A 26,153-nucleotide genomic window follows, 5' to 3' on the forward strand; every position below is an offset into this window, starting at 1 on the left:
TTGTTCAGTCCGAGGTTTCAGAGTGTCTGGGCTTCAGCGAGGATTAAAGCTGAAATTTGTAGTAACGAAGGGTTAAAAACTCCAATATGAGCACAAGCAGTTGGATGAGAAACAGCGTGTGTCTTGTATCAGACTCGGTTTGTAAAGATTTCATTGTTTTATTGTTTTACTTCTTGAACAATCTGAAGACCCCAGCAGGAGCCGTAACGCTGTCACACGGGTGTACCGACGTTCTCATGATGTTCACCGTCAGCACAATGTTGTCTTTGCAGGTTAGAATGACTTTGATAAACCAGTGTTGAAATAACGTTGAATGAACGCTGCATGTACAACCCCAAAACAACGTACTCATTTATTTAGAGCGCATTCCTCAGTTAATGTCCGAGCACATCCATGCTCCCTTAATCTTCTAACAGGGTTAGAAGATCTTCTGATTGGTGATCAGGACGGACGCCACAGCGTGTGTGTGTGTGTGTGCTCACGGTGTGTAAACCTCACGTCACACATCTCTTACTGTCGTGATGTAACTCCCGAGTTCATGTTCATTCCTATTCCATACTGCGAGGTGCGTCTTAGCTCCCAGATTACTCTAAATACTACCACTAGTACTCTAGCACACATTAACTAGCATAGGCAGCATGGCACCCCCTAGTGGTCCAGAGTGAGACGTGCAGCGCTCGCTCTCACTGACTGACAGGTTTGGGATTAATATCACTTTAAGTGTGTTTTTGCAGCATGGTGTTTGGGGCGTTTCGTCAGCGTTATCATCATCATGTAGTCGATGGTGTTCTCACGTCATTTCATCAAAGTCACGCTAACTTAAAAAACACTGCTGTCCCAGAACCACCGACCCGCTCAGAACCAGCGGAGTGATTATACAGCGTGTCCCAGACGGCTCCATAAACACTCTTTAATTAGTGTATCTTACTGTGTGTGTGTGTGTGTGTGTGTGTGTGTGTGTGTGTGTGTATATATACACATTTTAGAAGACATTTTGCTAAACGGTGTTTATTTCTCGTGTGTATGGAGAGCTTTGGAACACGCTGTAGTGTGAGGAATTATTTTCTCTCTTCGCCCTCATGTGAATAAAACACGTCTCTGGCGTTCTGTCCCTCCACTTCTCCCCGTGTGGACAGTCAGCTGGTTTAAGGAGCACACGGGCCGAGTCAGTAACACAGTATTAATGTCACTTTATTCACTATTTAATTAGTTGTTGTCGTTCTTTCGGCTGTTCCCGTCACCGCAGTCGACCGTTCGATCCACACAACAACTTGACACAGGTCTCACGCCGGATGTCCTTCCTGACACAACCCTCCCATTTTATCGGGCCTTGGGACAGGCACTGCTGGGGTTTGGACTCGAACCCGGGCCTTCACATCTGTTTACTTAGTTTTAATAATGAATGTAATTCACTCACTTGGTTACACACTCCTCATGTTAATGACACACTGCTGGAGAAATGGAACAACAAGAAGGGAGAACTCAAAATATCAGGGAAACAGAAAACAGCTAGACATGAGCAGCGCCGGCGTTCATCTGACCGGCACACAGTACTGGAACTCGAACGGCTTTTTAATCCTTAATCTTAAACATCAACTTAAAGAAACATGAAGATTTGCAAAAACTTTTCTAGTTTCATTTTAGTAACATTGTATTGTAAGCACAACAAACACAGTTAAAGCACAGTGAGCTCTGACACAAACACACACACACACACACACACACACATACAGGAATAAAAAGAAAGAGATTTTATCGGAAATCCCGTCCTAATGCGAAGTGAGAGCGTCCCCCCTCGTCTCTCTAAAGACCTCTATTTCCCTCCTAAACCCCTCCAGCTCTACCTCCGTTACGCCGTGTGTGCGCTCTCTGCCCTCCCCCTCATACATGGCTGTGATTGACAGGAGAGCTATGACGCCCCTCCCACACAGCCGGCACGTCTCCGTCCTCAGAGTGTCTGACTGTCAGGATTCCAGCCGGAGATGTTTTTAATGAATGTGTTTGTGATTAAAACACCGTCAACCTTTAGAGAACAGCCCTGATCCTGACGTAAGGAACAGTTTTGTTTTATTAAAGCACAGAAAGTCACGTGACGTTCACATGCACGGCGTGTCGATCCCCCGCGAGTCTGCAGGTAATAATCACCTGACTCCAGGTGTCTCTCCGTCTCACCCACGTCTCCATCGCAGGGGACACGCAGAAACAGAAACTACAGGCTTTTCATTTTCCATCAGTGTGATCTAATCCCGCTGATTGTGATGAGATTAGCGCAGGACGGTACGCTGGATCCACAGATTTAGCACAAATTCGATCTCATTAGCACAGATTTCTGCTGGAGGTGGCGAACTACGGACGGCTTTAGCGTCAGAAATGAGCTCCAGATTTCTATAGTGACTTAGCGATGGGCTTAGCGATAATTGTTGGAATTCATCGCACGTTTACGGAATTTTGCATGAATTTTAACAGAGACTCGATGAACTTTCCATGATATTTAGCAGCACTTCAAAAACATTAGCATCAGCTTACCAGCAACTGAAAGAATTTAGCACAAACTCAGCAGCAATTTACTTTTAAATAAGCAAATAAAGAGAGTCTGGATTGGGTTTGTCTCAATTCTCAGCACAACTCGTGCATTCACACACAAATAAACAAATAAATAAATCCACCATTTCTGCCTTTTCCATAAAAAATAAAATAAACTTCTTTAAGCAAATTAAACAAACGCCGATGCCTCGAGCGCTGTCCACGTCGCCAAACCACACAGACAGCGTCACGCGACGCTTCTATTTATTTAGCTTTTTAAGTTGTTATTGTAATTTTTTGTACCTTTTTTGAGTTATAAATTGTACAAACCTTTTATTTATGTTGCTTGTCATTTGCACCACCACAGGATTTTGTGCATTAGCATGCTAACTAGCTCCTTCTGCTTCTCAGTCGTCACAATCATGTTGTCAAGCCTGGTTAGCTAACATTAGCTCATAGCTTTTCCCACAGATGATGAGAATTCTTTACTACAATCTAAGTGTTCTTTGGCGCTGGTTTGTTGCTAGCTAGTTACTTTAAGATCTAGAAGAAACTCCATCACGTGTAGCTTTTAGCCACAATATAAACACAGGATTCACTGAGTTATTAATTTAAGACTCTCATGTTGGCATCAGTGAGTCAGTTGTTTTTGCCTCATGTGCTGATTCAAATATTTCACTTTTATTTGTAGCAGCTAGCTAGTTTGGCACAAATTTCTTACAAACGTACCGATCAGCACAGCTAGCAAGCAAAGCGATGTTAGCTAACGATTTCTTGGTTGTGCTTGGTTGTAGCTAGCTAGCAACAAAACAGAGGCTCTTTGTCCTTTTTCATCCAGGAGAATAAAAATGTTTACCAGAACAGTGTGGGAATAAACATTAATTTAGCACCGTAACCATGGCAACAGCGAACCGCAGTGTTTGGGGTCGCCGCTGTGTTTAGAGCGCTGGAGCTCTCTAGACGCGTTCGGGTTTTTGTTTTTGTTGGTTGCTTTTTTATGAAGTTGCCATGGACGACCACGTCGGACTCTTTCCATCTGTTTTCATCTCCTTTTCTCTCTCATCCGTGAATTTAGTGCCAACGTTCTCACAAGCACAAGTGCGTCTCCATGTTGGAGATCCGGGGTACATGCCTGATTTTAAACAGAAACGTCTGCGTTGGGGGGAAAAAAAGTAAAAAAATATAAATATAAAAAAATATATATTGTGGAAACATATTTATAGGCCATTGGTGCTACAGTTGAGATACTGAGGAAAAACTGCCTCGTGAACTTTTGACAGTGTGTTCATTTACACATCGTCTTGTACTGACTACTTGTGACTTTTTTCATGTAAAAAGTGCATTTTAGCAATAAATGCCATTGTTGTAAAAACAAACATTTTGTCCTGTCGTGCTTCCTGCAAAAACACACACACACAGCTGCTCATGCTGCGTCACACACTCGGGGGAGAGCGCTATCCGCCCTCTTCTGCATACACTCCTGAATGTTTCTCCCTCGACTGTGATGGGGTCAGGGTTCATCAGCAGGCTCCTGATGATAAAGTCAACCTTTGTTGTTATTGACAAAATATGTATAACTGAGAAATAAAACAAGATTAGGTCTAAAAATGATTATTTATTAAATTATATAATAATATAGTTAATTAACAGGACATAGTGGGGAAGGATTTTATCATTCTGATTGGGTTTGTTTAACCATAATTTGAGGATTTAAAAGCAAAATTCATTTGATTAAACAAGTAACAGATTTCTGTACATTTCTGTAAATAAATAAAGTAAATAGCATAAAAACAGGCTTATAATTGCTGAAAGAGCTTCCGATCGTCTGCAGTCCGTTGTGTTATAATCACTGCCTATGACTGTAATCTGCTGTGTGTGGATTAGAGCTGTGCATCATGGGTAAATTGTCACTTAGATTTTTTAGATTGGACACACTAGTGTTCTGATTTTGTCTCAAGCAGCCAGAAGGTTTCTTACAGGTTTTATTAAAAACTACCAACAGTATCTAATAACTACCGAAATGCTGTGTAACTCAGTGCTAAAATATCTCGTACAAAGCCATAATCCAGTCGTCCTCTCCACACGTCCGTCCAGTAGATGGCGGTGTTGTATCAACTGCCCATAAACTCCAGAAGAAGAAGAAGCGATAATCTTGCAAAGCGGTAGCATGTCCATGTTTAACTGGTGTGTTTTTAAGGAATTAGTTCATTTTAAAGCATTTTACATTTGAAAGTTTACACAATTAATTAAAGAGTCGAATCAGAAACTGACGCATCGGTTCATTTAATGGACACAACCTACAAAAATAATCGCTCTGGTATAGATTAGCCGTTTTTGGTCGTTCGCAGGTCAGCGTGTTGACGCTCGGGCCGCTTCACACTGGAGGAAAAGCACGACAGGATCTTATAAGGGAGGATGATGATACTGTATCGCTGATGAAGAAACAGTCAGTGGTGGAGTGTGAATGGTGATCTCTCCAGAACCACACCGGGTCTCTCTCCACACTGTGGCACAAAAAAACAGAGACGGATTATTATCAATGTACGATTATCACACACTTCTTCACCAACATCTCTATCTCTCTCTCTCTCTCTCTCTCTCACACACACACACACACACACACACACACACACACACACACAATGTCACCCACATCACTCAGTTTTTTGACTCACAACAATTTAAGGAACATTTTGTGAACTATTTAATTTCAAAGTAAAATCCTAAATTAAAGCAAGACTTTATTTAATCATGACGAAAGTAATGGCACCCTATAAAAGTAGTGTGAGTCAGTGGTAGATGGTGTACTAGTGTATTTACTGCACACTGTGCATAGGTGGCGCTCCTGGATCATTTAAATTAGGTCAAGTTGTAGCACCGCCACATAAAGGGTTTATATAGACGGTTTAGGTAGTTTAACAAAAAAGAAAAATAACTTCCGTGTCTCATAATCCCCAGCGATAAGTTTTCTTTTGTCCCGATATCGGTGTTTTGGTTCCGGGGCTAAGCTCTCGCGAACATGCGTGGCTGCAGAACGTGGGAGTCCCGATGACGTGTCGGGTCATGTGATCCAGCATAAAAAAGGGACCCGGGAAGCAACTCGGGTGATGGGATTAGGGGGAGACAGCGCTGTGTATGTACGAGAGAGAGAGAGAGTGAAGACCACGTCGAGTGGATTTTACCGTTTTTTGGCCCAATCCTGGCCGGACTCATTCACTACACCTTGTGCTCCAGGACTGATCCATTAATACCAGTGAGGCCGAGCCATCTCTCCCGCCACACACACAAATACGTTTATAAATCACCCACACTCTGGACATTCTACTCCATACACACAAACACATTCATGTTTTTTGTATTTTTATATATTTTGTAAATATTGTGTTTTTTGGTGCACCTTTTTTTGTCACTTAATACACTTTGGGTTTTGATGAAATAATTGTTGTCGGTGATCTTCTCTTGCTCTGCTAGGCCTATAAGACACTGGAAGACAGATTCTAGACCCCGTTTAAGTGTAACTAGGTTTTTAACAAAGCTGATTGTTACAAAGTTAAGCTGTTATTTGTCACCTATGTATATCTATACATGTACACATTACTGCAGAGTCATCTTTTTCATGGCGTATCCCACGGTGTGTTAGGGGTCAGAGTTCAGGGTCAGCTGTGATACAGCGCCCTCTGGAGTAGACAGAGTCCATGGCGCTGCTGATGGGCTCCACAGTGGCAGTTTAATGCACCCGGGGTTTGAACCTCCAACCTCCCGATTAGTAATGCAGAGCCTTAACACCCTGAACGACCGCTGTCATAAAGGGAACGCACTAATCAGTGTTTAATAGCGTACACAGGGAAGGATGAAGAACACCAGCATTACAGGAAATCTTTAGCCGAAATCTGTAGTTCGGTTAGAAAACTTTCACACAAGTATTTACTAACCAGAGTAATGAAGAGACAAACTGCCTGTGTGATTGTTGGTGATGACGATACGGCTGACGCTGATTATATAATCTGCCCACTGGTGAGTTTTTTTATGTTCTGGCTAAACACTAAAGGTTTATCTTTGGTTTATGCCTGAAACCATGTTGATGTAGGCATTCAGAACATCTCCATCTCACAAACTCACCCACGCTGCCACCCACACACCTCCAGCTTCTATAAATACACAGGCATTGAGTCGCTTCTCTGTCGGTCTACAGTGTGACAGTAACTCACTACAGTGTCTCCAGCGCACGCTCCGGATCCCGCACTAGATCACAGAGGATCTGCACCGCTGATGCTCCAGGTTCATTTTGATTCAGATTCAGCTCTTTGAGTTGTGATAAGGGATTCGATCTCAGAGCCAACGCGAGATCATCGCAGCCTTTCTCCGTAATTCCACACTTTTCCAGCCTGCAGGAACAAACACAACACATTTACAACTATATACTAATACACTAAATACTAATACACTAAATACTAATACACTAAATAATAATACACTAAATAATAATACACTAGAATGGCCACAGAAGAAGGCCATTCTGTATGAGAGTTTCATAAATAAGGACTAAAACACAATGGGATATGATGTTAAAGGAAAATAATCAGTGACACAAAGACCACCAGTCATCCCCCCCTCTCCCCCATTGCCCCCTCCCATCCCCCCCTGCCCCCCTCTATCGCTGAATACTTCAGAGGTTCATGAATGGAGCAGTTTGATAAAGTTTTAATGCCAAGCTTGACCTCTGGTGGTGAAATGTGGCATTACTGCGTGTGACTGAACCCCAGAGGAGGACAGTTATGTGTCTCTGTACAGTAATGTGTGTGTGTGTGTGTGTGTGTGAGAGAGAGAATCAGAAGTATGACCTCACCACAGTTTCTCTAGTTTACAGTTTGGATTCTTCAGACCATCCAAGAGCTGCTTGACTCCAGAATCCTGCAGGTTATTAAAACTCAAGTCCAGCATCCTCAGGCCAGAAGACTCGGAGACGAGAATTGTGGACAGAGGTTTACAGCATTCCTCTGTGAGATTACACCCACACAGCCTGGGGAGAAGTGCCAGGACATCAGTGTGAACCTCAACATCAGGTAGAATCAAATAGACATTAGTTGAGTGAGGATTCTTACAGTCGTGTACCTGGTGTGTACAGTAGGTGGCTAATGTATTAGCGCCATGTATTGTATTATACTTTATCATGCAGTGGATTCAGAGGGTATGCAGACTACTTTGTTATTTTGTACACTTTACTGTATTGTGGACAGTGTTGCCAACTCCTCAGTAAGGAAATTAGCCCCTGTCTGTCCTAAAAGTCGCTAGAAGTCGCTAAATGACGCCATCACGTAATTTACATAATGTCATGACAAAAAGTGAGTAGGTTAAAACACCCTAAATACGTTTAGATCTATATAAATGAACTTTTTTTTCCGTCAAATATCCTGCTTATATATAATTTATTAAATTATTTGATTATATTATTTATTTATTTTTAATTAAAGCACTCTCTGAAAAGAGAGAAAAGAGCAATGATATGCAAGTGAACATCTCCTTCTGTGACTGCAGCTGGGAGGGACTGCTGAGAGGACTCTCAAATTAGCAGTTATTAAACAGATAATTAAGAAACCTGACCTCGACCCCTGTCAGCTGTCCAGTTACAGGCCAATATCAAACCGGGAGGTTTACCTCTTTACCTCTTAGAGTCTGGAAAAGATATTAGCGAAGCAGCTATGCTCATATCTACATAGAAATGGCATACATGAACTGTATCAGTCAGGATTTAGGCCTCATCACAGTACAGAGACAGCACTCGTTAAAGTAGTAAATGACATCCTAGTGGCCTCTGATCAGGGTAGTACCTTGGATTGCGAGCATAATTCATTCCGGAAGCAGCTCATATTTCAAAACACTCGTAAACCAAATAGAATTTTCTCACAAGAAATAATGAAAACACAAATGATTCGTTCCACAGCCCCCAAAAATAAATACATAAAAATAGTTAACACCAAATATAAAGTAAAAATAAAAAAATTAACCTGCACTTTAATAAAAAAAAAAAACGTAACGTAAAAATAAATGCCGACAGATAGGTGTTTCCTTTTGTGTGCGCAGGCGCTGTGTGTGTGCGTGTGTGTGGTTGTGTGTGTGTGTGTGGCACGGTGTCCAATGATGCGTGCGCACACAGACACAAAGAGCAGGCTGAGCCCAGAGCAGAGAGAGAAAATGGATCTTTAACCTCTCTAATGAGACCTGCTTTTGCTTTACACACACGCTGTACACACACACACACGCATACAGCCACAAAATAAAATATGTTTTACACACACACACGTGGTCACAGTGTTATAGTGAACAGTACACACGTACACAGATGTTAATTTTACCAGTAAGAGACGGGCGCTAAAACCCAGCAGGGGAGACGATTACCCATAATTCCACAGCGCAAGAGAGAGAAAAACCGTTGGCTCAGTTGTGATCACGTGACGCTCAGTGTTAAAACAAAAAGCGCATGCGTGATACATGATACTCGGTACTCGTAAACCAAGACTTGCTCGTTTTTCAAGTCAAAATTTATAAAAAAATCTTTGCTTATCTTGCAGAACACTCGCAAACTGCGTTACTCACAATCCGAGGTTTCACTGTACAAATAAAATTTAATTGAATTAAATAAGTTGGCAACACTGGTTGTGGTTTTGACTTTGAATAGATAAAATTGCCATTTTCCCCGGAAATCTAAACTTAAGCGTATACTTAAAATTAAACGTAGCTAGGTATTTTTAAAAACTGAGATTTTTATCAGCGGTTTTGACCTTTCGTCTACATGTGAACACAGTTTTGGTTGTTGAAAAACAAAGCTTTTGGAAAACTACTTCCAAAGTAAAGATTTTCCCAAACTCCGTGTTCAGTGTTGTTGTGTGGACACGGGAATACAGAGATTTTGGTTTGTTGTAATGTCACCTTGTGTGACGATGATGTCATTGTCTGTGTGCTCGTCTCCTTGATTTGACGACAGCTTTGTTTATGAAGATATTTTGTATAATAGTGGACGTACGTTGTTGCTTACTGGACTTTTTACAGTACATGTGTGTACTTACACGGGCAGTTACTCACAATTACATTAATGAGCAAAGGTGTTTGAATGTACTACAAAGCTCACAGCTTCTACATACAAAACTCAGATGACACAGAAAACTCAGACAATGACGGCGGTTTTTGGACGAGACCCGGTCAGACTTCTACATGGCAGAACCGGTAATGACGTTTTGCCTAGGCTTTTAATTAGCCCCTTGTGGATTAGGGAAGCTCCTGACAGCACTTTATGTGGACAAATATTATTAATATAAATTAACATGGACAGAATTATTAGAAAAAAATAAATCTCTGTTTTAAAAATACAAAGCTATGTGTAGACATGGCCTAAGAGGACAGACAATTTACACTGTGTTGTCAGGACAAAAACCAAGCCATGAAGTCCAATCCAGAAGTCCCTGCAATCAAAGGGGGTGTCAAGATATTGGACAAGAATATAAAACAATTACTACAGCTTTCAATGTCCCCAGGACCACAGAGATTTCAATCATTTTTAAAACTTAAAAACGAAAAACGGTCAGCACACCCATGACCCTTCCTAGAGTCAGCTATCTGACCAAATTGCACATCCAGGAAACAATCGTCTACATCAGAGATTTAAGAAACAACCCAACAGTAGCTCAAAATGAGCTTCAGCAGTCTTGTTCAGAGATGAGGGGAAAACTGTTTGCTCCTATGCAAAGACATCACTCTGCCATGAAGGCCTGATTTATAGAGTTCTGCAGAGATGGTTAAGATAGAACCACTGTTGAGTAAAATCCCCATGACCTCACAAAATACTCCGGCAACAGGTAGAAAAAGATCATCTGGTCTGATAAAATGAAAATTGTACTTTGGGCAGAGCAGTAAGCACTATGTCTGTCAAAAAATAGGCACTGCACATACGGTGAAACATGGTGGGGGAGAAGGAATTCACTAGTTGGAATGGAGAGACTGATAAAAATTGAGAGATATAAGTAAATGCAGGAACTTCGTAAACACAAATTAACTGTATATTTGGAGAACACTAACCTGTGAACACAACAAACGCTACCCCCTGGACGCGATGTCAGTGCTTTAATCTCTTAAAATGTTTCAACCATTCTAGTCAATTGTGTGTAGATTGATGGGTAAAATTTACAGTTGTATACATTTAAAATTAAATCTGCAAACCTTGTGCAACAAGCAAATAGATCTGAACAATTTCTGTATCTACTGTATTACTTTTTGTGTGTCGGAATGTCATATCATCTGTGTACACATTCACAAGAAGGTACCAAGGGATTATTTACCAACACAGATGTTTAACTGGCCTTCAACAAACCAGAGTTGCCCTTAATTGTTAATTACATTGCTTAATTATGAGTCAGTTCAAAGTAAAGCTAAAACCCAATGGATGTACACTATCGTTCGAAAGTTTGGGGTCACTTGCAAATGTCTTTGTTTTTGTTTAGTGATTTATTTTCTACATTCTACAACAATACTGGGGATTTAAAAACTATAAAATAACACATATGGGATTAGGTAATTACGTAACAACAAGAAAAACAACAGTTAGTTGTTATTTTAAGACACAGAGGTCGGCCTTTCTGTATTAGTTCCTGCAAGAACATTATTGTCAAGTGCATTTGCAAAATCCCTCAAGCACCATAATGAAACTGGCTCTCATGAAGGCCGTCCCAGGAGGGCGAGACCAAAACCTACCTCTGCCACAGACGAGAAGTTCATTTAGAGTTATCAGTTTGAAAAATGACCAATTAACAGCAACTCAGATTAGAGGCGTTATGAAGTCTTTACAGAGCAGAAGTAGCAGAAACATCTCACCATTAACTGTTCAAAGGAGATTAATGCATTTTTTGGACGCCTTCAGCTTTCCTTTACAATGTAGAAAGAAATAAACATCAGGAACCATCATGGAGTTAGAAAGTGACCCCCAACTTTTGAATAGTAGTGTATATGTGTTACTTTATATTAAAAACACCAAAGTAATATACTTATGAATAAAAAGGCTTACAGAGACTTTGTGCGTGCTTTGACCACTGGCAGCAGCCTCAGCAGACATGATTCTGACTTGTAATAGTTCCTTAGATCAAATATATCCAGTTCCTCTTCTGAGTTCAGCAACACAAATACCAGAGCTGACCACTGATCGATTGAGAGCGAAGCACCCTCAAGACGACTGTAACCTTCTCTGTTCAAGAACATCTTAGCATCCTGTACTAGAGACTGGTCATACAATTCATGCAGACAGTGGAACAGATTGTTAGATTTCTCTGGAGATGGGTTCTCCCTGATCTTCTGCTTTATGTACTCAATTATTTCTTCCCTGTTGTGAGAGCTGCTTCTTGTCTGGGGCAGCAGGTCTCGTAAAAGAGTCTGATTGGACTCCACTGAGAGACCCAGAAGGAAGCGAAGGAAAAGGTCCAGGTGTCCATTCTTACTCTGTAAGGCCTTGTCCACTTCACTCCTGAACAAATCAGTCAGGTTTGGCTTGCTGAAAATATTAAAAGGATCAGAGGTCTGTTGTTCTGTTTTAATGCTGCTGATCAAAGAGAGAAATTTGTATAAAGCAGCCAGAAACTCCTGAACACTCATATGTACAAAGCTGAACACTTTCCCCAGGTGAAGCCCAAACTCCTCTCTGAAGATTTGGGTACACACTCCTGAGTACACTGACAGTTCTCTGACATCAATGCCACACTCTCTCAGGTCTTCCTCATAGAAGATCAGGTTTCCTTTCTCCAGCTGTTGGAAAGCCAGTTTTCCCAGTGCCAGGATACTCTCACTGGTCTGCTGAGGATCAGGGTCACATTTCTGATGGTACCTTTGGTCCTTGTGTCTGATCCTGAACATGAGGAAGTGTGTAAACATTTGAGTCAGAGTCTTGGGGATCTCTCCACTCTCTGCTTCACCCAACATTCTCTCTAAAACAGTGGCAGAGATCCAACAGAAGACTGGGATGTGGCACATGATGTAGAGGCTTCTTGAGGACTTCATGTGTGTAATGATTTTATTGGCCAGGTTCTGATCACTAATCCTTCTCTTGAAGTACTCCTCTTTTTGTGGATCACTGAACCCCCGTACCTCTGTTACCTGGTCTACACACTTAAGAGGGATCTGATTGACTGCTCCTGGTCGGGAGGTGATCCAGAGGAGAGCAGAGGGAAGCAGGATCCCCTTGATTAGGTTTGTCAGGAGCACATCCAGTGAGGCTGACTCTGTCACACCACCTACTCTCTCATTCTTCTGGAAATTTAGAGGAAGTCGACACTCATCTAGACCATCAAAGATGAACAAGACTTTGTAGGTGTCACAGTCTATTAATTCTAGTTTTCCTATTTCTGGGAAAAAATGCTGAAGTAGTTTCATCAGACTGAGATGTTCCTGCTTCATCAGATTCAGTTCTCTAAAGGGAAGTGGAAACATGAAGGTGATGTCTTGATTTGCTTTTCCTTCAGCCCAGTCCAGGATGAACTTCTGCACAGATACTGTTTTTCCAATTCCAGCAACTCCTTTAGTCAGAACACTTCTGACGGACTTGTCTTTAAAGAGATCATTATATTTGATGGGTGTTGCTGGTCTCTTGAAAGTTGCTTCAATTTGTCTCACCTCATGTTCATTACAGATGTCTTCACTCCAACCCTCTGTGATGTAGAGCTCTGTGTAGATGTTCTTCAGAAGTTCTGAGTTTCCATGCTGTGAGATTCCTTCATTAATTCTTTTAAATTTCTGTTTAAGTCTGGATTTGTGCTTTTGACGGTTTGTGTCAATAATTCCTAATGAAGAAAATAATATGATCAATTTATGGATATACTGACACTTTTTATTACCTTCATAAATAATGCAAACAGATACTGCCAATTTGTTTAAAGACAAAAGCAATATTTTATCGTATCTTATACCACAACACTGATGAATTCTCAGATCTGGTCGGATGACATTGACTTATCTTTTATAAAAGCAGCTCTGACAAAAAGCATCCTGCTGTGCCAAAAGAGCAAAATTGGAGAGGGATATGGGAGGAATTCTCTCTCCCATATCGATCACAGTGACACCATATAACCTTTAAATATAGTTGTTAGTCAGAACTAAGCCACACAAAGAAACATTATGTCCCTACCTGACCTGGTACCGACCTTTATTCCCTGAACTTCCTGACAATGTGTCACAAGAGGATATCAGTGAGCACAAGAAGGGAGCCAAAGCATGGCTAAATATCCTTACCTTCTGATTCCCAGCAGGTAGTGACTGAGCCTACACTAAAGGGAGAATTCTTCTGAAACTTGCATGTAGCGATAACTCGGTTTCACTGGATGAGCTACTGACATAAACATCAGTCTCTATACCCAGCAGCATTTTTTTCAATCCCAGAAGTGCAATTGGGACAAGTCAAATGGAAGAGAACAAGCACCATCAGGAACATTGGACAAAGCAGTTATGTTACTACTGCCGCAGTCAGCACCGCATCATTGCTCACTGTCCAATCTGACAAGCAACAAGGACTACTAAAGGGGTTTCAGAGAAAGGCTTAAATATTGTCAAAACTAGCATTTAGCATCAGTTCTGGCCATCACTACTGGTCACCTGCAGTATTGCAAAGTTTCATTGATGATGAAGATACCCCCCCAACCCCCCACCCTTAAGCCCATTAGACCCACCCAATCAGCAGAATATGAGTTTTGTTTCTCTCTGCCCAAACCAAGGCTGGTGCTCGCCAAGGTTTTGTGGGACATTTCCCTTAGCCTGGAAATTGGTTAATTTAAATTCACTATATGAATGATGCAGCTGCGAATGGAAGTGTACCATCCTGGCATATACATTCTGCACATAAAGCATCTGTTTCAACATTTGTTGAGATGATTAACCCTAAGACGTCAAATAAAAACATGGGATGCCTGTCCATGACTTTTTCATGTCTAATGGAGTTAGAATTTTACAAACGGTGCTATTCCAAGAACACCGTTCTCAGTAATGCAGTATTGAAAGGTGCACAGCATTGCGTACACAGTAGTGTACTGTGACTAAAAGAAACACTGCAGATTCCCAGAGCATAAACTCTGAAATGGCTCACTATAAAACTCACCTTCTTACAGATAAGTCAGTGGCAGTGTAGGTCAGCTGCAAGTGACTGAAGCTACAGTTGGCACCCAAAAGTTAAGGCCTAGTTTGGCTTTGCTGAGAGACACCAAGAGACACATCGCTCTGTACTGAAGTGAAACACCCTCTGATAGTTCCTATATCAGTGCAGAGCAAAATGTCACTTGGCGTCTCTCAGCAAAGCCACAGTGGACATTAACTTCCAGCCTAGCAGGTGAAGGCTTCTCCTCACCAGAGCCCAATTTTACCTTTCTCAAACAACATTGTATAACAGATGATTAAAAAATGCTGAATTAGAGGATTAAAAACACTTGCAATTCTGTAATCAGATAATAATCAAAATGGCCCTGATCCCAGACCAATATTCATAATCTGATGAGCACAGTAAGTTTAAACGTAATGTTCATATACTTTATGTAAAGTGGTCATATGACCTCATGGCCGAGAGCTCTTACTGGTTTGCAGTGTATCAGCGAGACTTGTCAGGCCCATGTTTCTCAGAATGTACAATGTGATCTTCAGCGCTCCATCTCTCACACAGCTGAGATCCTCCTCATTCTTCATGTCCCTCTCAGAGCACACTGCATCTTCTGGATAAAGCACGTTCTGAAACCTATCCAGCTCTTTCTTCAACAGAGTGATGGCTTTGTGCTCCAGTTCCTATAACAAAACACACTGTTGTGATGAATAGAATTACAGTATATATTATATGTGAAGCTCACTGCCTCAGACAGTTTTATACTTTAAACTACTTTTATTGTTAATTTCCAAATGATTCACATCACTGAAATAAACCACAACACAAGTCTTTATCATGGGCTTTGATCATTCGTAGACATTCTTGAAAGTATTACACACACACACACACACACACACACACACACACACCTTAAATATGGACTTCACATTTGTTGAGGATTTTATTGATGTCCCAATCTCCCTTTTTGTTCTGTGCAAAAAACAAAACAGAATTTAAAGTAAACAATTTTCAACAGTCACAACTACACAGTAAACATACATTAACAAATACACATTTTACAAATTTAAAGTGCATTCACTTTTTAATAAGTAAATTAGTTAATAACTGGACTGCATGAACATATTAAATCCTCACTCCTCAGATAAATTGTACTAAACTGTCTCTTAGTTGGAGGAAACTCAGGTTGGATCGAGGAGTGAAAGACGGAATAACACCTAAACATTTCACATACAATTCATACACATTTCATGGAACAGGTTTATTGTAAGACTGTAACAACATATCAATATTGTAGCACAGCAGCTCTGATCAGATCTACATAGGAATAATATTCATGAACTGTATGAGTCAGGATTCAGGCCTCATCACAGCACAGAGACAGCACTGGTTAAAGTGGTAAATGTCCTCCTATTGGCTCTGATCAGGTCGTGTCTTCTTGTTTGCATTGCTTGACCTCAGAGAAGATTTTGACCATTGATTATGGAATTTTATTAATAGATTAGAAAAGGAGTTAAGGGAACGTCCCTCTCCTGGCTCATGTCCTATTTGACTGATCTTTATCTGTTTGGAAATATAAATGGTAATTTCTACAAATAGAAAGGAAAAGTTTGATCCTTTACAAGATTCTGTGTTAGGCCTGTTGCTTTTTCCCATACACATGGTATTGGGTTTCACTGCTATGCTGTCCAGAATGCAGAAGCCTTACAGAAGGACTGTCCAACTCTTATTCACAATGGACTGGCTGCTATTCACATTTCACACTGACTGTAAAAGACGATATATAATGGCAGAGTTGCCTGGCACTGCCACTGCTCCTGGATTGGGGGATTCAATCTCATGTCTGTGTGCATGGACTGTGGGTGTTCTCCCTACACTGTAAAAAATAAATAGTATATTTATGGTAAAAAATCAGCAGCTGTGGTTGCCGGAATTCTACTGTAATAAATACGGTAGCAGCGTTATTGCACTGTAAAAACAAAACAAAACAAACATAAATTTTAAGGTAAAAAATATGGCAGCTGTGGTTGCCAGAAATTTACCATAAAAATATGGTAGCAATGTTTTTGGTTGTACGCGATTGCACTCATTATACTGTATATTTTATATTATATTTGTACTGTATATAGATTTTATTTATTTATTTATTTTTTACGGTTTATAACTGTCTAATTAACATGTTAATGTTGTTATAAAAACAGTTTATTCCCATCAAATTCCAGGGTTTACACTGTAACAAATACAGATCATAAACATGTTTATTACAGCTCAGAACTGTCTAATTTAAAGATTTATGTTGTGATAATAATAATGGTTTCTTTCCATCTTTTTTACAGCTCAGAACTCACTCACTCATCATCTATACAACTTTATTCTGTATATTGGGGGGGAGACTCACCAAGAACAAGAAGAACATACAAACTCCATGCACACAGAGACGGGAATCGAGCCTGGCCGTGAATCGAACCCCGATCCTGGAGGTGGAAGGCGACAGTGCTAACCACTAAACTACTATGCTTGCTACACAACTGCTATTATTGTTTTTCATTATGAATAATCACAGTGAATTCATTCAGCAATTCTGTGAAAGCATCATTTTATCACACTAGCTGGGAGCTAAAAGAGATAGAAGTTACATTGCTAAGTATTCGGACTTTACTGTTAAGAAACTATAAACAGTACTTTTATACTAATTGATGAATACAAACCTAAATTAAATGGTCATCTATCAAAACACAATTAAAATTGTTCAATCAAAATACATTAAAATTTACCCAAGACTCGGACATCAGCATGGTCCCATGTATTTTTAAATAAAGACGGCAAAACAATATTTAAATTCTTAAAATCAAATATACAAGTGTCAGGGTGGACATTTTAAGCGTTTTTGGGCAGACAATCTAAGCATATCATTTTATAGACGGATTTTTATTACAACTTTACACAAAAAAATATTTTGTCACACATGTTAAAATTGTTTATGTCCTCTGTCCTGCATTGTGGTTTTGGTTTTAATATTTTTATTGATTTTTCACAGTATATCGCATTTCACAATCCCCCAACCCTTACCGACAAATCCCTAGGATAGCGTTCATGCTGTCCATAAGCACTGCGTTGTGGGCAATGCTTTGTGGGTAATGCAGTCCAAACTGGAAAACGCTGGATTATAGAGCCCGAGCCTGTTTTCTTCAGTCGTTTTTGGTTTGATTTAAGTACGGAACCTACGCGGAAGTTTGTAATATCGCCTGACAACGCAGAAATTAAAAGAATGGACATGCATCGACTCGATTTGTCTCTCATCACTGCATGTGCATGAATTAACGGGCTGTTACGCTGCTGCGAGCAACAACAACATAAACCGGAGAAGCTTACTGAGAGAGATACGGACGCGATGTGTTTACTGATGTGTTTACATGACTTCTTAATCTTCGACAGACATCGTTATAAACCATCTAACGTAACAAAGGTAAGCATAATATAGTTTTCCGACTACGTACACAGTTTGCAACTAGACAATCACCTTAATGCATTGTTTATTATAAACGGGCGATTAGGGATTATATAGAGACGGATGTACATAGAGAAGAAGCCATAACCATGTTCTATGAGAGTATAAGTTAACTTACACTCCGCATTCATCGTGATTATTAGAAAAGGTGATCTGCAAAGAGTCATAGTAAAATAAATTACACTCACCGAGCCTGGTGAAGATGAAGCAGGAACACGAAGCGTTAGTACAGATCCATTTTTAGGAGCAGCTTCCTAGTTAAACCTGCTTTATATTGACCCGCGTTTATAAAGCAGTCTGGTGAAAAATGATTATCGCAAACATGAACGCATTTAGGTAAATCGGCGGGGACGTTAGCTTTAAAAACTAAATTCAGCCACTGCCTCCTCAGTGGCTCAGATACCTAACCCTAGGTAGGTACCCTAGGTCACTAACCCTAGGTAGTGAATGACGACTGCTGTGTTCGCTATTACACCCAACAACTGTACACAACACTCGCTTAGGCGCCATTTTGCTCCAGCGGCGAAAAACAATGGCCGACAGCTTCTTCTCACTCGGGGCGGGTCTTTGCTAAAACACCAGTGTCAATCAACTATAGTAGGAGCGTCCTCTTGTGGTGTGGCGTCACACGGCAAGGCATTTGCGATTGGCCTGATTTCAGAAGGGGGATGTTATTGTAATAAATGAAAAGAAAACCACTGGGCGGCTCTTTATCATCGTAGAGTGGTTGTGTACGCACTCTCCTAACACACAGTTCAGTCCAAACAGCTTAAAAAAGTGCATGTAGGCCTGTATGACCCCTTTAAGTAGAATGGCTCTACGTGCTAACAAAGAGGAGAAGGCCAGAATTTTACACCCTGATGCTGACAGCTGTAACTCATCAGGAGCAACTAGAGTGCTACGAGGGGTTCTGGCTTTAATCTGTACTTAAGAACCACAGATAGGGTGTCAAATACTGATCGCCAGAAATGCTCTAATTCAGGACATGTCCAGAGCATGTGAATTAAAGTACCCTCAGCACAGCGACATCTGTTGCACAAGGAGCTAGTACCAGGAAACGTTTGGGCTAACTTCACTTTGGATATATAAGCTCTATGTACTACCTTAAACTGAATGAGAGAATGGCGAGCACACATAGATGATGAGTGGACCTGCTTAAGAACACATCTCCATGTGTCATCTGAGAGTGGTCCACCAAGGTCTTCCTTCCAAGCTCTCTTAATGTTGTGAGGAAACTGACTGATTTATCATTAGATTATAAATAGTAGAAATTGAGCCCTTCGCTAATGTGTTACACGAAAGGTAGCTATCCAAAGAGTTTTCAGTAGGTAACACTGGAAAATCTGCTAAGAATGACCTAACATAGTCTCTAACCTGCAACACTCTAAAGAAATCACATTTAGTAAGACCAAATTGTGACACTAACTGTTCAAAGGATGCAAATACACGGTCAATAAATAAATCTTTGAAGCATTTTATTCCTTTGTCAGACCAGCTCCTAAATGACCCATCTTGCATTGAAGGCAAGAAAAAGTGATTACGTGCAACAGGGCTAAGAAGAGAAGGATCTTTAAGACCAAATGATTTCCTAAATTGAGTCCAAATCCTCAGCGAGTGTTTTACCACTGGCCAGTCGGGAAAAGTATAAGAACCAAGCTGTAATTTGGTTGAGCATGCATCTCCATGTCCACCCAGGATGGTTTATTAGGTAGAAGGTGATAATGCCACCAATACAGTATATTTCGTATGTTAGCTGCCCAGTAATAAAACTTAAAATTAGGTAGGGACATACCACCATCTCGTTTAGACCTCTGAAGGTATACTTTACGCAGACGAGGATGTTTACAATTCCAAATAAAAGAAGAGATGTCCAAAGATTTAAAAAATGATAAAGGAATAAACAGAGGTAAACACTGAAAGAGATAGAGAAATTTAGAAAGCACCATCATCTTATTGGAGTTAATGCGCCCAATGAGAGAAATCTTTAAGGGGGACCATTTGGAAAGATCTTTCTTGATTTGTTCAAGAAGAATACCAAAATTATGTTTGAAAAGATGATTATGTTGGCGACTAATACAGATACCAAGATAAGTGAATTTATTTTTGACTATCTTTAGTGGTATGTTGGAGTACTGTAACTGCATATCTACTTTATTAATTGGAAAACATTCACTTTTATGCAGATTGAGTTTATATCCAGAGAGCTGACCAAAATTCTCAAGTAAGGACAGAGCTGCCGGTAACAAAGTCTGTGGGTTAGAAATAAAAAGCAGTAAATAATCTGCATATAGAGTAACTTTATGCACGGCCTCACCATGTAAAATACCAGTAATCTGTTGACATTCACGTAAAGCAATTGCTAAAGGCTCAATAGCAAGGGCAAATAATAGTGGGCTTAACGGGCAACCTTAATGAGTTCCACGATGTAATTTAAACGGTTGAGAAGACAGGCCATTGGTCAAAACGACAGCGGTGGGAGCACTATAAAGTAATTTGATCCAAGAAAGATAGGCCGGACCGAACCTAAATTTTCCCAAAACCCAAAAAAAGGTATTCCCACCCTACCCTATCAAACGCCTTCTCAGCATCCAAAGAGACAACACATTCTGGAACAGAATGATGCTAAGAATATACCACATTAAGTAAACGGCGGATGTAAAAAAAAAAAAAACTGACGGTTCTTTATAAATCCTGTTTGATCAGGTGAAATGATGGTGGGGAGAACACCTTCAAGTCGTGAGGCAAGCACCTTAGCTAAAATTTTTACGTCACAATTAAGCAGGGAAATAGGCCTATATGAAGCACAATCCAAAGGGTCCTTATCCTTTTTAAGCAATAAGGAGATGCATGCTTGATTTAAAGTTGGGGGGAGAATACCGGTCTTAAAGGACTCTGCAAATACAGTCGTCAGAAGGGAGCAAGCTTTTTCATAAAATCTGACAGAAAAACGTTGGGTCCTGGGGATTTCCCAGATTGTAAGGAAACAATGGCAGCCATCACCTCCTCCACTAAAATTGGCTTTTCTAAAAGGTTACGGGCATCAGAAGATAGTATGGGGACATTTAATTGATCAAGAAATAGTTTAGTATCCTTCTGCGAGAAGGGGTCCGCAGTGTACAAAGTGGAGTAAAAATCTAAACATTTTTCATTAATAATATTTTGATCCGTTGTGATCTCCCCATTATCTAGACGAAGACCGCTTAAATTTGTTTTGCCTGGAGCCCACGCAACTGTTTAGCCAATAATTTGCCCGATTTCTTCCCGCTTTCATAAAAAACACTCCTAGTTTTTCTCAAAAGGCCCTCTATCTCATTGGTCGAAAGTAAATCGAGCTCAGACTTCAATTTATGATGCCTATTATACAGATCCGGTGTCGGAGACCTAGCATTTTGTTTATCCAATTAAGAAATCTCATTAGCCAGGGATATTTGTTTTTCTTTGGAAAGTTTTCTTTTAGTAGTGGCATATGAAATAATTTGACCCTTAATATATGCCTTAAGAGTCTCCCACACTACTGAGTCTGAGACCTCCGGCGATTTATTTATGCTAAGGAAAAAAGAAATCTGGTCAGCGACAAGGGAAACAAAATTCTCATCCACCAAAAGTGAAATATTAAAACGCCAGTTCCTCTTAGGGGAGGGCAAATTTGAATACTGTAAGTCAGATCAAAAAGAAGAGGAGCATGGTCCGATATAATAATACTTTGGTATGCACAAGATTGAACACTAGGAATTAAGGCATTATCCAAGATGAAATAATCAATCCGAGAGTAAGAATGATGGATGCTTGAAAAAAAAAGAATATTCTCTTTTTTGGGGATTCAAAAACCGTCTTACATCCGATAGGCCATACTCAGAAAAAAAACGTTTTAAGTAAATGGAGGATTTATTTGGGGTGCATGATTTGGAGGAAGAGCGATCCAACACCGGATCTACACAGCAGTTAAAGTCTCCCCCAAGTATAAGAGAATGAGAATTTAAATCAGGAAATCGGGCGAGAACTAGTTTGAAAAAACTGACATCATCGAGAAATAGGTGCATAAAGATTAGCTAAAGTGATATTTTTATTGCAAAAAGTGCCTGAAACAATTATATAACGTCTATTCTTGTCTGATATAATATCATTTGGGACAAAAGGGACATTCTTATCGATCAATATTGCTACACCTCTTGCCTTTGCTTGAAATGAGGAGTGAAAAATCTGCCCGTTCCACCTACAGTTGAGTCGAGATTGGTCTACACTACGTAAATGGGTTTATTGTAAGAAGGTAACCTTAGCTTTAACACTAGAAGCGCCGAGCACCGGTCATTTTGACCGCAATGGGTGAAAAAAAAAAAAACTTCACACTCGATCAAATTCCAGGACCCTCCTTCCATGACTTTTCCTAGTTCTGTGAGGTTAATCACCCTGCATGCTTACATTTTTTAAATCACACGAGTAAAAGCCAGTATAAAGCTATTTTGCTCTTATTTACGTGAAATTGCTGACAGCTGCGCGCCGGTCATGCCGTTTCCTGCCTTTTCCAACCTGCGATTCTCATTTCTCTCAGCAGATGGTGCAAGGGATCGCGTCAACTATCCATGCGTCATTCAGTGTGTACAGTATATGTAATATATATAAATTATATACGGTTATGCCAAGTTTTGTAAAATACGGTTTGATTCTGTAGCATTTATATGGTATTTTCCTGTTAAAATTACGAACATTTTTTACAGTGATATGCTTGCTGGGTTTTCTCTGGGTATGTATGAGTGTATGTTTGGATGCTCTCTCTCCCACATGCATGACACTCATGATTTTCTTTTGATGGTGGAGTGACTGCCTTATTATTAACTCTCATGTCTGTGTTTCCTTGTGGCTTTTCCTTTTAGTTATACTACATATCTGGTCCTGATAGAGTCCCTGCTTGCCTTCTGCACAAAATGTACAGCGCGTCCACCATATCCATTAAATAACAAAGAAGATGCATAATTCTCTCACGTGGTTTCTTTCTCATTTCGCCTCAAGTTTCCCTTTACCATAGTCGCCTTCTTTATTAGGGATAAACTCATAAAAATATACGGTATATCTGGGACAGAACACAGTTACAGATAATGGCATTGTGTTACACCGCAAGTAAAACATGACAAATTACGATAAAAATGCATTACAGAAAACAATAACTCTGTTAAGTAAACCATTTTATCACCCCAGCATGTTCTGCTATATTTGGGACAAAGAAGTCTCTTTCTGTAGAGGATTCTTACCTTGGAACATCAGACAAAGAATCTTGTAAGTGTGTTGGAAGGCTTGATGATCTGTCACTCTTCAAGAACCTACTGTTAGGTTCAGGTGGTCGTGATCTTTTATCCTGAATCAGACTAAAACAAAACACCTTGCGTAAATATTCTTAGTATGCTCCTCTTCTTCTCCTGATCTTTTAAAAATTTTAAAGAAGTTCTCACAGGAGAGGAGCATGTAGAACAGTTGCAGCTGAAAAAACACATTGTGATGGTGAGGTGAAGTGCTCGAGAAGAGATCCAGGGTCAGGTGAGTGAGAATGGACGCCTGATTAGAACGTTTAGCGCTAGTAATTGACTTTTTCAGTGTAATGGAGAGCAATAAAGAACCAGCAGAGTGAGTGAGTGAGTAGAAGAAAGAGAAGTTCAATCGCAGCACCCTGAGTATTTGTGATACTGAAAAGCAAATGTTAAGTTCATGAGTTATAAAATATACATTAACTTGGCCAGGCTCCACCTGTTGCTACTTCTTAGGACTAACATTAACAAGACATATCTGTCGGGATTCAGGCCTTATAGCAGCATAGATACAGCGCTGCTTAAAGCGTCTCTGATCAGGTCTGTGCTGCTTGTGTTGCTGACCCTAGTGAAATTAATGATCATGTTGTTCCCCTTAATAAATAAAAAAAAAAGATTTTTTGACTGATTCTTAAAATTGGAAATCACTCCTATCATTGGTCTTTTGGCTGCTCCTATCTTAACCAAAATTCAGAGGAGCTCTGGAGGTGTCCTAACTGCCCCAAGGAAATTGTGTTCAGGCAGAGACATGTGTAGAGCAGTGATGTTTAGTAACACGGAATTACACCGAGCTCATAAAAGACGCGTTTGAACAAAAATGATTACTTTTTGTGATGGATCGTGTGCAACCTGTACATCAACGAATATTTCATATGCTGTCGCCACAGAAACACTGACAGGTGGCATTGATGGTTTTGTGAGTAGAACAGGTACTTGTGTGTTTAATAGTTAGAAGAAATAACAGATTAGAGCAGAAAAAACTTGTGTTTTGTTGACTGTTTCAATCTAATACAGAAATGGGCAGAATAAAATAGGAACAAGCTTTAGAAGGGCACACACAGTGATGTAATAGAGGAAGAGTATACAGGAAGGAACAGAACGTACAGAACCACTAACAAGAACAGGTTTAAAAAACAATGTGTACAATGTATGTACCTAGTTAGCCACAGACAAAAATAAGGTTTAAAAATAATCAGTTTAATATAAGGATTAGTCACAAATTAATGCATACAGAGTATAAGAGTCCCAACTAAAAGAATCACAGGACATAGGGGGCCTGGGTAAGCATCCCCAGTGTACAGATATCACATATCAGAAGGCAAGACTTTCTGAGCGAGAACATCAGCCATAGGAAGTTCAGTGAGAGGAAAAAAAGTAGAAATGCGTCTGTTCACAGACGGCGCAGGAGTAAAATCAGCAGTAACACTTTCACCAGTTTGTGTACTGACAGACACTTTAAAATTGGCGACATCATAACAAATTGGCATTAGCTCCTCACAAAAAATAAAGATAGGAAGCTTCACAAAAAACTTTTATGTCCATGAGCTAAAAATATTTTTAGTCCTAAAGTCCTAAACTTTGTCCGCAATTCCTCTGAGACGCTCAGTAAATAGCAAACCATGTGTTTTAAAGTTTAGGGAATTAAGAGATAATGTGACAAACACAAATACCTCGGATTGTGAGTAATGTAGTTTGCGAGTAAAGATTATAAATAAATTGTAACTTGGAAAACGAACAAGTCTTGGTTTACGAGTACAGAGTATCATGCATTACGAATGCACTTCTTGTTTTGATGCCGAGCAGCACGTGATCACAACTAAGCCAACGTTTTTTCTCTCTCTAGTGCTGCGGAATTGTGGGTAATCATCTCGCCTGCTGGGTCTTAGTGCTCGTCTCTTACTGGAATAACCAACATACGTGTATATGTGTACTGTTTACTATAACACTGTGACCACTTGTGTGTGTGCGTAAAACATCCTTTCATTTGTGTTTGTAAGCATGTGTGTACAGCACGCGTGTACTGTTTATTATACTGTAACACACAACATTATACTGACCTGGGATCAGTAGACGGGTCTCCCTGTCCAAAGTTATCTGGGAGTTGCTTTGACCAGGAACTCTCCATTGAGACACAGCTAAATGTTATTAGAGTCATTAAAAGAACAGTTAGTAAGATTTATAATGTAAGGCATCATGCTTGTTGCTTGTAGATAAAAATGCATTAAAGATAAAAAATTTACATTTTACTCATTACACTCTTCTTCTACACATGTAGAATATATATATAATCTTGAAGCTAATCAACAGCATGCAGGATTATGACGACCTTAAAAGGGCAATTCTGCAGTGGGTAGGCTGCATGATGGAGCATCATCATCAGTGCTTCTGCACCATGATCTTTAGGGAGCACAACCCCTACTCGGCAGGTCTGGAACGTCTGCTGCCACTTGTTACTGGTGGAAAGCAATGTTGAGGGAATTACTTATCTGGTGGACCTAGAGCAGTTTTTACTCAGTTGCCACTGGGAACAGCAGGGTGGGTCCAGTGCCACCAGCCAGTATTGCTGATAGAGGCTATGGAGTTTGACATAAAATTATTTGGCCAATAGGGACCATTATATACCACTAAGAAAGTTTTGTTTCACTCTCCACAGATTGAAACAAAACGAAGGATACATTCCATATTAGAAAACATGCACTTGGACAAAATTATC

General features: G+C 40.1%; 2 protein-coding genes across 4 annotated transcripts in view; one reads left to right on the top strand and one right to left on the bottom strand.

The window, feature by feature from the left end:
- The window catches only part of LOC128523968 (E3 ubiquitin-protein ligase SH3RF3-like), a 75,773-nt gene extending 75,302 nt beyond the window's left edge, over positions 1-471 (top strand). Inside the window, exon 10 of the mRNA XM_053496212.1 lies at positions 1-471. This exon is cut by the window's left edge and continues 729 nt beyond it. The gene's annotated coding sequence lies outside the window, so the exon portion shown is untranslated.
- A 3,711-nt stretch (positions 472-4,182) lies between these two features.
- The window catches only part of LOC128523967 (NACHT, LRR and PYD domains-containing protein 3-like), a 42,546-nt gene continuing 20,575 nt past the window's right edge, over positions 4,183-26,153 (bottom strand). For 2 of the 3 annotated variants that reach the window (XM_053496210.1, XM_053496211.1), the window contains exons 5-12: positions 25,498-25,575; positions 23,390-23,503; positions 15,547-15,607; positions 15,114-15,318; positions 11,576-13,337; positions 7,370-7,543; positions 6,732-6,908; positions 4,183-5,027 (exon numbers count right to left, since the gene is read on the bottom strand). In XM_053496210.1, the coding sequence (XP_053352185.1) occupies positions 4,898-5,027; positions 6,732-6,908; positions 7,370-7,543; positions 11,576-13,337; positions 15,114-15,318; positions 15,547-15,607; positions 23,390-23,503; positions 25,498-25,575 (2,701 nt within the window). In that variant the 3' untranslated portion in view covers positions 4,183-4,897. Of the gene's footprint in view, positions 5,028-6,642; positions 6,909-7,369; positions 7,544-11,575; positions 13,338-15,113; positions 15,319-15,546; positions 15,608-23,389; positions 23,504-25,497; positions 25,576-26,153 lie in introns of all 3 variants that reach the window. The other variant, XR_008360481.1, reaches the window with a different exon arrangement.

The sequence above is a fragment of the Clarias gariepinus genome, chromosome 5, assembly GCF_024256425.1.
Source record: "Clarias gariepinus isolate MV-2021 ecotype Netherlands chromosome 5, CGAR_prim_01v2, whole genome shotgun sequence".
Lineage (NCBI taxonomy): Eukaryota > Metazoa > Chordata > Actinopteri > Siluriformes > Clariidae > Clarias > Clarias gariepinus.